Genomic DNA, 16,682 nt, shown 5'->3' with positions numbered 1-16,682 from the left:
TCAAATTTGATATGCATTGATTACATGTGGAGGTGTCGAAAGTACAGACATCCTCTGCTCAAGTAGAAGTACACTTGTGTTCAAAACTCAAGACTCTGGTAAAAGTAAAAGTACTGATTCAACTTCTTTACAAGTAAAACCGAAAAAATACAGGCTCTGAAATGTAAAGTACAGAGATTTGTTTGGAGTAAAAGAAAAATGTCTAATGAAAAATAAATACTCAAGTAAAGTACAGATACCTGAAACTTCTACTTCAGTACAGTAACAAAGTATTTGTACTTTGTTACCTCCCACCGTATTTGAGACGTCTGATTGGTCAGTGGGCCGCCTCTGAAATGAACCATAGTGTCACGGACTAACTGGCATCGACATGCTTCGGCTGCAGTTGTGATTTCTGTTTCTCTGTTGTGTTTGTGTAGTTGTATATAGTTGTGTTTAAATGTACTGACTGGACTGTATGTTTGAGTATCATGTACTGTAAGTCTGCTATTTGTGCCTCTGCAGCTCACGCATCCACAGACTGTTAGTTAGTGTGACTGGAGTGATTTTAGACACAAACATCTGGATGCTTTGCCTTTCCTGCAGTAAGATAAGGCTCTGTTAAATGAGACTCACAGTGTGCACCTACGTGACCGTGTTAATGCGTTTTGGGTGATTCATCACATGCTTCAGTTCCTGTCGTGGGATGGAAACGAGCTGAGCATTCAGGCTTTTTTCCACATTTCTTCTGTGACTGGTTTTTGTTTCACTTTGTGTTTGTATTACCAGATATAATGTTGTTAAATAAAACTATTCATCATGTAACGAGACATGGTGTGAATGGATTTTATTATTTATTTTTTCAAAAGTTAACCCTGATTGTGGCACCTTCGGCTTGGAGAATTAAGTTAATAATTCAATAAATAATACAATTATATGGGTTGCTCATGCTGTGTCAAGGGAAAAATCGAATGTTCTGATTGGCAGTTTGTTTGAGTTGCTCTCACTTAAATACCGTGCTTCACTTCTGGCGGCCTCTTTGACTTTGGTCTAAGCTGTGAATGTTGCTTCTCAATGAACTGTGTATTTAGCTTGCTTGGTGGGAGGCTTAATATATGACACACACACACACACACACACACACACACACACACACACACACACACACGCACACACACACACACACACACACACACACACACACACACACACACACACATACACACACACACACACATGCACACACAGAACTTGTAGGGAATAAGTAGGGAATATCTATCAGAATAGACTACTGCCCTCTATCAGATTTTATAATAGGTGTGTATTGCACGGAAGAGAGCTCCTGTATATCGTTGATATGAATTAACAAATTTAATTTGTATTTTAAATGTTTCCCCTTGGGTTGGTACTAAAACTGCTAAAAAAAAGAAGTGAAGAAATGATTATAAAAAATCCTTTCTGTCCACTATTGTGGAGTCTGCTCCTGACTGGACCCCGGTGTGTAGACTGGACTGGACCCTCTCCGTCCTGCTGCTCCGTCATCCCGTCGCGCCGGAAAAGGCAGAGCAGCGGAAAAAAAGGAGGCGTTGCCCTCCAACAAACACCATCAGCTGCAAATTTATGCAAAACAGTAAACGCGCTGCCGCCCCCTCCTCCCCCTTCGCTGCTGCGCCGTCCTGCAAAGCAAAAGAAAGGAGCATCCAGAAGAAGCTCCGTACGCGGTCGAGTCTCCCGGACTCGGTTTGTCGCGGGCAGCCGGTGCAGGAGAGAGGCTGAGAAACCCGGACCGGTGACGGTAAGCACGGACCGAGAGCCCCGTCAACGAGCCAGACAGCGGCGGCGGCGGCTAACGGGATGCTAGGAGGAGTAGCCTCCGGTGGTTCCGGTGTCAACTGGTCTCAAACATGGAGGGTAGCTAGCTAGCAGCGGAGACCCCTGCTCAGGTGATACCTGCAGCTAATACGAGGCTGAAGCTAGCGGTGTGTGTGTGTGTGTGTGTGTGTGTGTGTGTGTGTGTGTGTGTGTGTGTGTGTGTGTGTGTGTGTGTGTGTGTGTGTGTGTGTGTGAGAAGATGCTGCAGGTATGTCATGTCTAAAGAGGCCCATTGTGAGTCCAGATGTTCAATAAGAAAGAAGCACAAATAGATAGATAGATTAGGTCTGTGCTTTTAGATCAAATGCAATAAATCTATAATGTGTATATATAATGTCAGTAATGTCCACATTTTTGTTATATATTTCTGTTTGAGCTCCAGACTTGCTGAGAAGGACATAGTTTATAATTCTGCTGTAATGTGTGCTGTGGTGCGTTCATGTGCATGCATGGGTATTTTTTTATTATAATTATTGTAGAATGGCTCGCTCAGCAGAGGTTTGAGACATCCTTATCTAAGGTGTTTGTTTACTGTGGGCCTTTATTTTGAAAAATGTAACATCTGCAGATATGTTATAGATTTTTCCTAAACTCCAGGTCGGTCAGGCTATATTGAAAAAACAAATAATCTCCTAATTATAACCCGTTTACCACAATAACTACCTCAAACTGTCGGAACAGAACAGAGGTGTAACGATTCATTCGATTAATCGATGAATCGATAGTCAGTCCTATAGATTCAACTAAATCAATCTGCTAAAATAAATAAATAAGAATGAATAGTTTTGGCCAATAATCGATATAAATGCGTTTAATCATATGAATCGTGATTCTTACTTATGATTAATGTTTTAATATGTTTAGGACACTCTCTCCCCTGCCAGCATGTAGTCTACTGAAAATGTTAAAAATAACTGAGCAATGTTTTTGCCTGTGAAGCCAAAGATTCACACCCCTAGAACAGAAGTTTAGTTGATATATGTTTGATGCTCAGTACGACTGAGCACATCAGTCAAACAACCATGAATTATGGGAATGGTCATACCTGCAAGTTAGACTGGTATGAACTGCAATGTACTTAATGTACACTCATTAATATCACACACAGAAATCTGTCTCAGTACTTGTGACAAAGCGTTTGCTGAGAAATTATGTTGATCACAACTGCATCTTTTAATATAAACATAACCAAAGATAAAAACAAAAAAAAACATTTCAGGTATCCAACTTGCATTTTTGATGCTCTCCATTAATATCTAGGAATATCCGTGAAGAAGGTCTCTTGCTTTTATTTTCTTTTATTTATAGGACAAATTGTCATAAATCATCACAATAAAACAAACGTTTGGAAATGCTTTTAAGTTTTAATTTTCTTTGCACATTTTCTGAATGAATTATTCAGTTGTGCTTTTATTCAAAAGCTTTTCCTCAGCTGGTGACTGTGTATTTAATATGGTGTAACATGTGTAGTCTCTTCTGTGAGGACCGTTGTTTGAAGACACTGAGTTATTCTGATGTCAAACAGAAATAAATGGCTGAACTTAAAGATGTTGAAAGTGTCAGAAAGAAAATGTTAGTGGCCGTCACATCAGAGCGAGCAGGACGGCATCCGTCAGCGTTAAGATCACCTTTCAGTGAAATATGGAGTCAGTGTTCCGGGCGTCCGTCTACTCCGTGAGCGTTTGTCACAAACTGTGACGGGTGTTTTTTCATCCGCTGGGTTTCTCACAGAGAAAGTGAAGTGTTTGTGTTTGACTGATGGACGTCTCCTCTGTCGCCTCAGCAGCCATGGAGACAGATGGAGAGCAGAAGCAGCAGGGGGCCTCGACCAATGGGAGTGCTGCATCTGGGACGAGCTCCCGCCCCTCTCCGATGAATTCCATGTCTCTGTATGAAAGACAGGCGGTGCAGGTAGGTGTGTGTGTGAGTGTGTGTGCTTGTTTGTGTGTGTGTGTGTGTGTGTGTGTGAGAGCTGTCAAATGCTTCACTAAACATTTACAGCCTTTCTCTCTGCTGATTAGTGCTTTTTTTCTGACGAAGATTTGTCATAAAGGCATGTTTTAAAACCCATCTGAGCCAAATTATAATATTTTGTCTGAATCAAATACAATTCATCAGGACTGCAATTAGCTTTTTCTTGAAAGATTCCCTCCTTCGAGTTCACGGACGGCATGATGACGTTTTTGTCGTCTCATTTGGCCACATGGCAACCATATTTTTAAGAACGGAAAAGCTTCAAAAATTCATAAGACGGCTATTGACTGATTTAGTTTGATATTGTAGATAAAAACAATAAAATAAGAAGCAAACGAAAAAAAATTAGGAACCGGAAAATGTAAAAATATTAACTAATTTCTGGGTCATTCTTGCAGCACTCTATTGAGGCTTGGTGACATTATGCTTCTCTAACCAAAACAAGACTGCAAAACTTTGAAAAGATTCACTTGTTATTTTCATCCTACTGAAATATATTCCCTCCATGTAAATCTCAACTTGTTATTTTTTCTTTGTAAGTTTGTCTTTTTTTTCCTGCCCTCAACGATGGACCAACATGTGCATGTCTTCCCCACACATGATGGTGCTCCAGTAGCAAAGACGGGAGGCAAAGTAAAAAAAATAATAAATAAAAAACAAACTGAATGAAAATGTTAAGATTCAGAATGTTAGTTGTTGTTGGATATTACAAAGGTATTTATACTTTGGAATGAGATCACAAAAAGAGACTTCTGGACTTTTTAACTTTTTAAAAAGTCATATGTTGAAACTTAAACCTCTATAACAGGTGCCAATAACCACAAATCTCCTTCCAACAGTTTATTGACAAAGAAGACAATAAATTACATTATTTTAATAAGGCCTTATTTTTAGAATTTCTACTGTTATAATAAAAAAAACATCATTTATCGTTACCTTGGATGCATTTCCTCATGAAACATGAGCTTTTGCATGACAAGTCATAATCATAATTTAGTGTTGAGGTGTGAACGGAGTTTGTTTGTGTATGTGTGAGACCTGGAGGATGCTCCTGTGTGTCTTTATACTTTGTGATTCATGTGTAAGCCGATGGACAGGAAGTGAGTGAAACGTGGAGCTGTAGAAAGAGACGTGCCAGGTTGATGGAGGCTCCGTGTAATTTTCCCAGGCTTCTGTCGCCCTGCACAGCCATCTGTCTTTGTCATGCTGCACACCCTAATCCAGCCGCCACGCTCCTCACTTTCATCTCTCAACTTATTACTGTACGAGCGTCTGCTCATACATCACGCAGCTGGCAGGAGGCTTTACTCAATAGCATCCCTCCCTCTCTGCCGTCTCTGACCTCCTTTCTCTTACTCCGCTTCTCTCATTTTTTATGGCGCTATCCCTTTTTTTTATAATCTCTCCCCGCTTCTTTCTTCTTCCCCTTCCACATCTTCTTCTGGTTGTCTGGTGCCATCTTCTCCATCCCCCTTTCTCTTCATCATCCACCGCTTCCCTTCTGTCTCTTGGCCTTCTTTCTTCTTCTTCTACTCTCTCATCGCTTTCTCGGTTTGCTTTACTGCCCCGTGATTGGTCATTTGTCATCGTCTCCTCGCTCCCTCCAGGCGCTGCAGGCGTTACAGAGGCAGCCGAATGCAGCTCAGTACTTCCAGCAGCTGATGCTGCAGCAGCAGATCAACAACGCTCAGCTGCAGAACCTGGCAGCCGTGCAACAGGTAAAGGTGTGTGTAGGTTTTGTCATTTCTAATATTGCCTAAATGTAAGTCAAATGCTGTTTCAGGAATCACAGAACCATGTTAGAACGGTGGACTCGGTAGAGAGCAGATCTCTGCCAGGTGCGTCTGCAGCCACACGCATTCGGCAAATATATTATATATATCTTTTTTTTTTTTCACCGATTTAGATATATAGATATAGATAGATAGGTAGGAGTGGTTGTTTATGCTCTTTCCGTAAGTGTTCTTTGTTAAGTATTTGAACATAATGTGTACCTCTGCCATACACAGCTTAAAAGGGAAAAAAGGTAATTGTACAGAAATGTATATAATGTGTGGTTGTTGATGAAAACTAAATACAAATTAAGATTTTTTTTTTTTAAATAGCCAATAATACGCCCAACAAAAGTTTGGTGTTGAACTTAGTATATGATACTCGCAGGGATTCATTGGAGTAGACTGGAACCTAAACCGCTTCTCTTCATCTTCCTCTTCCTCCAGGCCACTCTGGCTGCCAGTCGTCAGTCAAGTCCTTCCAGCAGCGGCTCTTCTCAGACCACCAGCACCGCAGCTGTATGTACAGTTTTCGTGTTTCCACCACAAATGTCTGCTCTCACTTACAAGCTGTGAAAACCTGGGTTTGGCATGGTTTTGCAGGACCGCTTCGGCAAGCTCCGTTGTGGTCTCAGCATCAATGGCTCTGAGTGCACATTCATTAGGCTACTTTATATGATATCCTGTGTGCACCGTTGTAAGAATGCAGAACAAAAATCCTAGATAATTTTGGTTTGATGACATTGAGAAGTTGGACTTTTTCCCCCTGGCATAAAAAAAATACAATTTAGTTTTACCTAGAATCACTGTGACATGTCTTTCCTTAATGAAATGCATAAAATAACCCAGCATCAATTTAAGACATTGAAGTTCCTCATTGTTGTTTGTCAGGCCAGTGTAACATCTGGATCTACGACCAGCAGCCGTCCTATGGGCTCCCCAGCAACGTCCACTATCAGCCAATCGGTGCTGCTGAGTGGGGGGGCAGGGGGGCAGGGACAGATGTACCTGAGGGTGAGTTTGGCCTCAACTTTGAGTGGATTACAGTGTCATGAATCACTTTTAACACTCAATATGGTTACCTATATATATATGACCATTTATTTACATATACATGCTGCATATCCCTTCAAACAACTGCATTTACTCAAGTTTCTCACCCAAAACTAAATTTTACAAGATTCTATTTTATTATCATGATCTATTGATATTGTTTTGCCCAGTAGCCGATCTAGTATGTTAGGCTGTATCTGAACAACTCTAGTCTCCTGTCAGGGGCTTATACTTGACACCATTATTGGCTGAGTCCTGTATGTCTGATGGCCATCCCGTCGTCCTGCAGGTCAACCGCTCCCTGAGGGCCCCCATCTCCTCACAGCTTATCTTCATGCCTGGTAACACGGCAACTGCTGCCGTGGCAACCGTCACCCAGCAGCAACAGGCTCAGCAACAGGAAGTGACCCCAACTTCCTCTTCCGGAAACCAATTGGATAACGACCAGGTTTTAATTAATGAAGTGTTGATGATTTGAGGAGAGGACTTTTTTTTTAACTTCACTGATTCCTTTCCTCTCCTTCCCTCCCTCCCCGTATCCAGGTCCAGAATCTAGCTATGCGAGGTGTGTCCAGTCCCAAAGGCGTCGGTGTGAAGACGGAAGCTCCCGAAAGAAGTGACTCAGGTAGCGAGGAAGTTAACAAGGTAATAATATGTCGGTGTTGCCAGGTGATGCAGTTTTAAGTGTCACTGTTTTTTTGTCTTTTCAGCTGCCTACTCCCTAGTCCAGCCCTCACACCAATCCAACTCTCAGTCCCCCACAAAGCCCAGCCAGCCACAGCACCAGCCGCCCCACATCAAAATCCCAACGTACCCTCAGCCCACCAACCTCAAAGCCCACTCTTCCTCCTCCTCTGGTGCCTCCTCCACATCCTCCACCTCCTCCATCCCTCTCTCCCAGCTCCTGCTTCATGGAACCCGGACCCTCACCACAGGAACCACAGCTCCCACAACAGCACACACTCTGGTCCTGACATCCAGCGCAGCCTCCCAGGCCCATGGGTATCCTGTCGGCACGGCGACCATCAAACCAGCTGTCAACGCTCAAACCCTGGTGGTGCAGCCTCTGCAGAAGACAGAGAAATCCGGCCATGGCAATGGACCCATCCCCATCCAACCCAAAACTATGCAGGGGCTCCGCCTGCCCCTCCAGCTGCCTTCAAGGAACCCCCCACCCATCCTACCTGCCCCGCCGCCCGTCAGCAGCTCTGCTCAGCCCCCTCACATCCCTGTGCAGATTGTTGGTGCGAGGCAGAGCATGCTGGGAAACACCCAGGCCCTGGCTATGGCCCGGGGCAGCTGCTGCCAGGACGGAGCCGCCGTCCTCAGCAGCTCGTCTAGCCTGCTCACCATGGTGGCATCCATCGCTTCCAGGGAAGGCGGGGTCATGGGCCGAGGGGTGGGGCTAAAGACGCTTCAGTCGCCCCAGGAGGCTCCCCCGTTGGCTCAGGTCTCTCAGGTGCATCCACAGGCCAATCAAAGCTCTGGACAGAGTCAGAATGGACCTTCGATCCCTGCGTCCTCCCAGGCCCCCACCGTGTCCTCTCCTCCCTCCTCAATGCCTCGCTCCTCCCTCTCCCTCCCCCTGGCGACGGAGGAGCGGAGAGGGCCGTCAGCTGCAGTGACCACCAATGGAGACTCATCAGGAAGTCAGACAACACAGGTCAGCTGATTCCTGTAAACGCGGCAAGATTTTATACACTCTGTTTTTTTGAAAACATTCTTTAATTTTACAACAATTATCCAAGTTAGATGTGTGATTTTAATTAATTTAAATATTTAATTTTCACCTCAACTGCTTGTGTCAGGCAAACATGTGATTGAAGGCTGTATAAATGTAATTTAGTGGTCTGAGATATTTTTTAAGTTTGACTGAAGTTCTTCAATTTTATTTTAATTATGAATGAATTATTTTCACATCAGTGTGACAGACTAGACAAAGGTATAACTAAATATACAGACAAGACGTATGAAGCAGAAGTTATGACTTCAATTAGGTAGAGATTTTTCTTTGGTTTTGTGAGTGGTTTTGTGCAGTGTTAATGTGTAATATAGTCGCATATGAATAACTGACCAGAGGAGTGTGCAGGTATATCCAAGGAGGAGCAGGGATTACATAACTAAATAAATAATAATTAACAGTTAGTTAAAGTTTTATCAGGAAGTTCAATAATTATATTTATAACAAGAATCGTATAATTACTATAATGATAATTTTGATATTTATTAAATTTACTCTTTTTGTAACTGCTTTTAGGGAAAGCAGTTGACAGGCTCACTAAAAAGAAAATCAGACTCCAATTCGGCCAATGACGAAGATGGCCCCTCCCCTCCGCGGCTCCAGCCAGTCAGAGATCACGTCCTGGCACTCCAGACCAATCCCGTCGAAGCAGGTAACTGCTCAGAAACGCGTAAATCTCCTAAATTTGTGAATGAGAGTGTGATGCAATATTTACTCTTGGGTCATTCCATGTGAAAACAGCCAATATCGGGGTACCATGTACATGGTACCTCTCAGATTGTGCTGAGAAGCGGTGAAAATATGCCTTATGTTACCAAACAAGGGAATCTGAAGTTTCAGGTAAATATCTCAAACGGTTTGCCCGTGGCGTCCATTTGAATTTCAAGTGCCACGCCCCTTTTTGACACATGAATTTCGCATTTCATTTGTTGGCATTTTTGGAGGTCCATAACTTCTGTTCTAATAGTGATAGAAGGCTGGAAACTGGTCTGTTCATTGTAGTTTGTACTACACAATGCTGCAGGCAGAATCAACATTCCTTACTGTTTGGGTGAGAGGTGGGTCACATAAGGCATATTTTTACTGCTTTTCAGCTAAATCTGAGAGGCGTCATGTACATGGGTGGCTGAGTTGTCACGGAATGACCCTCTTGTTGTCTTGCTCCTCTCTTTTCTCCCCCCCTGCCACTCCACCAGGCTCTGCTCCCCCTCCTCCCACCTCCCCCTCTCCCTCCCCAGTGCTGTCAGTGTCCCGGGGGGTCTGCCAGGGGGAAAGAGCTCCTCCCCCCCAAGCTGTGGTGAAACCCAACGTCCTCACACACCTCATAGAGGGCTTCGTCATCCAGGAAGGGGCAGAGCCTTTTCCTGTGAGTACATGGGATTTGTAGTTTCTAATACCTCCTTCCAGGAGGCAGAAGCTCATGATTATTATTTCAGAGGAATCTGCCAATTGTTGTCTAGATTAAAATATAACAGAGAAAACCAGGCACTCTCTATATTTATGAGCATTTATCAGCATTTTCTGCCATTTTTGTATGAGAAATGACTTTTAACGTTTTAACTGATTGTCTCAATAGTTAGTCGATTAGTCGCTGCATGTCTACTTTTAAAGCACTCATGTATGACCGTGGTCCCCTGGTCACCAACCTTTCCTTTTATCACTCGTTATGCTTGATTGACAGGTATGTGGTTCAGTAAAGGACTCAACTGGTGAGGATTTAACCAACGACAGTCCGGACACGAACCAATCAGAGACCGTTACAGCGGCGACAGGTAACAGCCGAGCTGCTCCGAGAGTTCTGCTGCCTTCCAGACATGATTGAGGGTAGAGAATCGTCTCCTTAGGGCCACGTTAGATTGACAACATAACATAACATTTTATCCTCAAAACATTGAAAGGACGTTTTTTGCATCACATGATTAAAATATTCCAGAACCGAAGATGAGGACAGACATTTTTGGTGTTAAGGAGAAACACTACAGGCAAAAACATTGTTTTCATGCACTGATCATTTTGGGGGGATTTTGTGCTATTTTTCTTCCATTACAGACTAGTAAAAAGAAAACATCCAAAATACACATTTAGGTATTTAGGTTTATTTGCGTCTGTAGATTTCTGCTAAATTCACCAAAAGTTACCATTGGATAATGCCTCATTTGCATATTTACATTTCATGAATCATGTAAAAAAGAACCTGAAATCTATCTCTTTTCATTGGTCATGTCATTTTACAATCCAAATCTTTAAAGGCCATTTTCTCTCAATTACATTTTCTGACTGAGCCAGAAATCTCCACTTCAGTAGCACCTACATGCAGTAAACTTTCCAGTTTAAATCCTAACTATATTCTGAAGGTCTTTACGGGAGCGGGGTTCATATATAGTTCAATTTGATTTATATTGTCATATCGCAACAAAAGTTATCTAGGGACACTTTACACACAGTTTTTCATCCCGTCCACCTGTATTGTCTTCCCTTAACTTGCCAGTCATAATTAAAATAACATGGACACCGAGGGCAGGATTCTATACTGTGCAACCAAGTGATGCTCGTTTTTCCGAATGCACAAAGGTTTTAATTACAACCTTTGGAGCTGGGAGTTCCCCACCTCCGACTTTGACTGGAAGGCAGCATGACCTGCCTTAAAACCTTGAAACTAGTTGATCTGTTTGCAGTTCCCTTGCTTTTCTAATGCAGCATTATAGTGGCGTTGAATGTTGATTTATGTCAAATGAAATGGTAGAAATGATATGTTTACCATCTGCTCTGTCCCCCCCCAGTGCTGAAGTGTGAGTACTGTAAAAACTTTGCTCCTGCCAGCCAGTTCAGAGGCACCAAAAGGTTCTGCTCCATGACTTGTGCCAAGAGGTACTTCAACATGCATGAAATATAATATATGCAGTGGAAGCCATCTTAGAAATAAATAGAAAAGCCCCACTGAGCTGCTGAGCGCACTGTAGCGTCTCTGTACCCCTCACATTTTAAAAAGAACATTATAATAATCGATAACCTTTCAGGAACTGATGATTAAGTACATTCTGTCATGTTCTCAGGTGGCTCCAGCTGTATATTACACAGCATGTATGTCTTCTTTTCTCATGTTTTATGTCTTATGTGTGAATTCTGTGATAATTCCACTTTCTCACATTTCTCTACAAAAATGGCATGTCAATGTTATGTATGTCAAATTGCAATTTTTTTTCCTCTTTTGAATTTGCTCCGCGTAAAAATGTATTTATTATGTCGTATGTTTCCCTGTACAAACAATGCACTGCCTGCATTGTTTTGATGAGTTTACATTTTCTGCTTCTGCTTTGCATTTGTCCCTTTGCCCACGACACATGTATAGATTATATTTATACTGCGTATGGTGCAAAGGGATAAATAACTGTATGTGTTGCTCGTCTTGGCTTCAGTACCGTATATGTCACTCTTTGTCTACGATACAGTATGTATTGGTTCCCCAGGTACAACGTCAGCTTCAGGCAGCACTTCTGCGTGCGGCAGGGTCAGGGTCACGGTCAAGGTCACGCGTCGGATCAGGATCAAGGCCACGGTCACCTCTCCAACTCGGACGAGGAGGGAGGGGTCAGCAGGCGGCGGGTCCCCCGCAGGACCAGCTCAGAGATCGCCAGCGCCAAGATAGCAAGACGGCCCATACCTGTCAAGGTGAGACGACGCCACGTTTCATACGGGGATCTGAAGAAATGATGGGAAATATGTGTTTTTTTTAATTCTATGAGATCCACATGCTTTCTGTTCAAATAGTGTGATGTAAACCACAACAGACATGAACGTGGTGACACTTGAGAACAGCTGCAGGTTGTGACTTAGACGATGAGGAAGTGGAAAGCAATTATGGATTCATAGATAGCTTTCAGTTGTTCATTTTGAAGCAGTCTGCCCCCTAGTGGCTGCTAGTAGGCACTGTAGGACAACAGGGGTCGGTGGGCCTCGTGCAAGAACGTACATCATTAAGTGGCTTGTACGAGGGTTTTAGGAGAACAGAAGCCAAATTAATCAGTTTTCTCATTTTTCTTTATTTCCTCATGTGGTCATGTGTCTGCTGTTATCCAGGCCAAAGTTTTTCACTAATTAATAATGGTATATGTCATTATACAGTTCATCATTATGGTGACATGTTCCCGTTTTGACCCTGCGGTCATATGCTAATTGAATTGCATATGCATTCATATAGCCATTTATTTAATTTGGCCATTGATGTTTTACAATATCAATATGCACCTAAATAATTTCACCCCTCCTTTTGTAATCATCGATGTCCTTTGCAAGACGTTTTTCATATGAGACCATTTCTTTTTTATTTCCGTGACACCACGACCCTCAAGTGACTTTAACAGCATCACCAGCACTCTTTATTTGTCCTCATAAGCAGGTCCCCTCAATTCTGCTGCTGACGATGTTAAAAATGATGTTTTACTTCAGTGTAGGACAGGACGCATACCCTTATATGTTATGATTGTTAGTTATGCTAATTTACTAGCTCATGAATGCACACTGATGTACTCACTAATGGCGTTCATCGCGTTTATGCAGTTATCTGAAGTTGCTGAATATGACGTGTGATCTCACTGTATGAAAAAAAAAAAATTAAGTAAGTTTATGATCAATGATGCTGTAACATAGTCAAAGTTAATGCACAAGATTCCTTGATGTTAAATCTTTAATGTTATGATGTCGGCCATGTCGTCCGTCCAGAGAATTGTTTTTGTTGCTGCCGTTTACATTCCTCCGAATGCAAACTCCACAAAATGCTGTACAGGAATGTACAAAGTCTAACGAGGAAACAATCCAGTGCAACCAGAATCACAAAAAAATGTTTTTAATGCCTTGCTCATGGGTTCCTCTGCTTGTCCTTCCCCGTAGTGCCACTCAGAGTCCAGCCATTCAGACGAGGAGTCCAGCGGAGAGGAGGATGAAGACGACCCCGTGTCCCTCTCGTCTGCCTCCTCGGCCTCCTGCCACCAGCCGCCTCCCCAGACACCCACGGAAAGTTCTGCTCCCAGCTGCTTGCCCGCTAGCCCCGCCCAGTGGAGCGTGGAGGAAGTGTCACAGTTCATTTCCTCTCTGCAAGGTTGGAAGATTTTTCCGGGGAAACTGATTGCATCTGTTTTGTGTGTGTTGCACATTCTTCGTCACTGTTTACGGGTTTGGTCTTTATTTTGACCTCTTTTTTTTCTTTTTCTCCCTCCTCATCACAGGCTGCGAGGAGCTCGCCTCCCAGTTCCTGTCGCAGGAGATTGACGGCCAGGCCCTGCTGCTGCTGAAGGAGGAGCATCTCATGTCCACCATGAACATCAAGCTGGGTCCTGCCCTCAAGATCTGTGCCCACATCAACGCCCTGAGAGACTGATGTCCGTGTAAATCCAGTATTCAAAGTCAAGCCCTGGGCCTTTACCCCCCTCCCCCCCAACTCCTGATACACACCCAGTTCAGATGTGTAACTGGTTCCAGAGCAGCACTTGCAGGTGAATGTATGAGGTACAGCTCAAGGCTCTTCTGGCTCTAGCTGCAGCAATTGAATCTGTTGGTGATTTGGCCGCTCTGGAGCACGTCCTTAAAGGTCGTTCTTGCACAGTCTTGTTAATCTGTCATCTGTGAGTTGCAAAAATACAACACATTGCTATATTTTGGTGAGGAACCACGCTCCTTAAAGTACTATTTCTGTGCAAAACCAGTCCGTGCAGTCAGAAATAGTTCTTAACAAGCGGTGTCATTTTGCTTTTTTAGTTTTATCACAATTTCAGTCTGAAGAAATTAAGGCTTTGAATGTATTTTTGAGGCAGCAGTCACTTGTGCAAGTACAAATAACTTTCACACAACACAAGATTCCCACGTTGTGTACAAATATGGCTGCCCTTCCCACAGACTTTGACCTAAGCTGTGCTTATCTTATTGTTATAATAATTATTATTTGTGTCATATTGTACAGGAAAAAGTATTTTTGACAGATTTGCCCACTTATTTGTCAAATAAATTCAGGATTTTTTTTCTCTTCTTTGAGAACAAAATTGGTTCTCATTTTGGCGAAGACCGTTGGTTTTTCACTTTTATTTTATTTTTAGGGATTTTAAGGGAAGGTTTTTAACTTAAGTGTTATATATGTAAAAACAAGTATTCAAAAAGTGTAATTATTTTGTAGGAATCAGCATCATCGTGTTTTAAATGGTGGCTTTTTATGTTGGAGGTAGCCAATTCTAGTATACAGGGTACAGTTAAAGAACAGGGTACCTGCTGCAGAGATGCCGGACCGGAGTCCCCATGAAACCTGAGTCCCTCGAAGTTCAGAGAGCATTGCAAACTGCAGAAAAACTGATGTTGCATATAGTTTGACGCATCCCGACCCTGTTTTTTACACACCAAGCACATCGACATTTGATGAGACGCTCCTGCAAAAAGGCTTTTCCAGAACTGTTTTCACTTTTAAGAGTTTTTCAATCTGCGATCCAGTCTTTTTCATTTTTCTAACAGATGACTTGTTGTTAACTCTACTCTGGAAAAAAAGGACCGTTATCTGAAAAAATCTGTCACCATTTTGTTCTGTGAGGCAATTTCAAGATTGTCACTTTTGTTTTTCTTCAAATGGTTCAACGCGGCTGCTGCTGCTCCTGATCGACACGGACGCATGTGTGTGAGTGGAGGGTAACGTCACGGGCTTGATTTTGGGAAGAGACTCTAAAAAGAAATGCTGGAACAACAGAATGAAAGAAAGCGGCAAGTTTAAACCGTTGACATGAAGCTGCATTCATGAACAAAGCCAGAAGAGGAGGCTGATGAGCCACACGTGGACCTACGTTTAGAATGGATGAAGAAAAAAATCAAACCTGAATGGATGAATGAGTGTGTGTGAATGAGGAAAAACAACTTAAACTATACTGTAATAAGTGTAAAATTTGCCTTTTCTATTTAAATGCACATTTGTTTGCTGGACTGCCTTGTTTACGCTCTTTTACCGTAGGAGTTTTCTCATGTTATCTCTGTGAACCTCGTGGCCTTTCTCACTAGTCTCTAGGTTTAGATGAGGATTGTCTGTTTTTTAACTGCTTTTCATACCATTCCTTGTTTTATATTAGTGCTTACTTTTTTACAATTTGTTATTTCAAGCAATGACATTTGTTGCCTTTCCCAAAAAGCGTGACTGAATAGTAGCTACCTTGGTCTTCCTCATAGCTTTGTCACATAGCGTGTAACTACCGACAGTATTTACCTTTCTAGCTAGCTGTCTTCGGCTTAATTGTTAGTGACTGTGGCTATTAACAGTATTTTCTTTCAAAAGAGGATAATAACCTTTTATAGCTGTGTGTTTTTATATTTCAAAGTCGTCCCCGGATTTTTGAAGTGTTTAAAGCGGCAGATCATTCGTCATTTTGTGAAGAGCTAACTAAACCCCCCCCCAAAAAAAACAAACACTTGTACTGCATCGAGCCACAATCTCTTAGTCGAACCATTGCAGGTTTCGGGTGCTAACCAGTGAAACATTAACAAGCAGACTGTTCCCAGTTTGTTTATTCAATCATCGTTCTCCAAAAAAAGTAGCACTTTTAAAAAATATATATAATAATAATACGCGACTGCTTCAGGATCAAATGTGTTTGCTTGCAATAATCTGAAAAACTGCTAAATCTCGGAGGGACTTTGAGTTTGACGACACTAACAATGCTATCGTGCAAATAAATAAGCAAGGAACGGTTTTAAAACGATGCCTTTTTCTTTTTGACATGGAAATAAACTGACTTACCTTTTGCTTGTTTAACTGTAAGGATCCATGAGTGTTTAGAAAGGCGCCCAATAAAAGTATTAGTGTCATTATTTCAAGGTGACCTAGCCCTGAGGGGTGTTATTTTGTTTTGTATTTGCATGGATTGCTTTCAGTACGCACCCATGGATGTTTTTGGCCAACAGCGTCATTTTCAGCATTGCCATACGCTACTGTCTTCAGGGCCGGCCCAAGCCTTTTGGGAGCCCTAAGCAGAATTTGATTTGGGGCCCCCCTCCCACCACCGCAGAGTCACCTGTGCTTGGCGATTATTGACAGAAATTATCAATTGTATTCATTATTAATTATATCACAAATCACATATCCTGTGATATTTATCTGAGGGGCCCCATTCAGACATCATAGCCCTTTTTCTATGATTAAGGGGCCCTATAAAATCAGAATTAGCTTTCTTTTGTGTACAAACTTTGTTTATGTCACCCGTTTCATTTCTTTAATATGTAAAAAAAAAAAAAAAAAAAAAAAAACACGATTGGGGGCCTGGTGGCCAGGG

General features: G+C 42.4%; 1 protein-coding gene across 6 annotated transcripts; it reads left to right on the top strand.

Moving 5' to 3' along the window:
- The first annotated feature begins 1,588 nt into the window (after positions 1 to 1,588).
- Positions 1,589 to 15,342, top strand: LOC311028204 (polyhomeotic-like protein 1). 6 transcript variants are annotated; one of them, XM_084032566.1, is made up of 15 exons: positions 1,589 to 1,774; positions 3,638 to 3,762; positions 5,433 to 5,543; positions 6,045 to 6,116; positions 6,489 to 6,611; positions 6,940 to 7,098; positions 7,194 to 7,275; positions 7,361 to 8,313; positions 8,908 to 9,043; positions 9,588 to 9,757; positions 10,073 to 10,163; positions 11,172 to 11,259; positions 11,841 to 12,060; positions 13,279 to 13,486; positions 13,614 to 15,342. In XM_084032566.1, exons 2-15 carry the CDS (start codon positions 3,640 to 3,642, stop codon positions 13,763 to 13,765), a joined length of 2,688 nt encoding a protein of 895 aa, XP_083888692.1. In that variant the 5' UTR covers positions 1,589 to 1,774; positions 3,638 to 3,639; the 3' UTR covers positions 13,766 to 15,342. The 6 variants fall into 6 exon arrangements, with proteins under 6 accessions (XP_083888692.1, XP_083888693.1, XP_083888689.1 ...); XM_084032567.1 differs by having other exon boundaries at positions 5,433 to 5,549; positions 11,859 to 12,060; XM_084032563.1 differs by having other exon boundaries at positions 5,433 to 5,549.
- Positions 15,343 to 16,682: the final 1,340 nt, after the last annotated feature.

The sequence above is a fragment of the Eutrigla gurnardus genome (assembly GCF_963514095.1).
Source record: "Eutrigla gurnardus genome assembly, chromosome: 17".
In the NCBI taxonomy this organism is placed as follows: domain Eukaryota; kingdom Metazoa; phylum Chordata; class Actinopteri; order Perciformes; family Triglidae; genus Eutrigla; species Eutrigla gurnardus.
The sequence above is the reverse complement of the archived record's forward strand: the minus strand, read 5'-3'. Positions and strand labels throughout refer to the sequence as shown.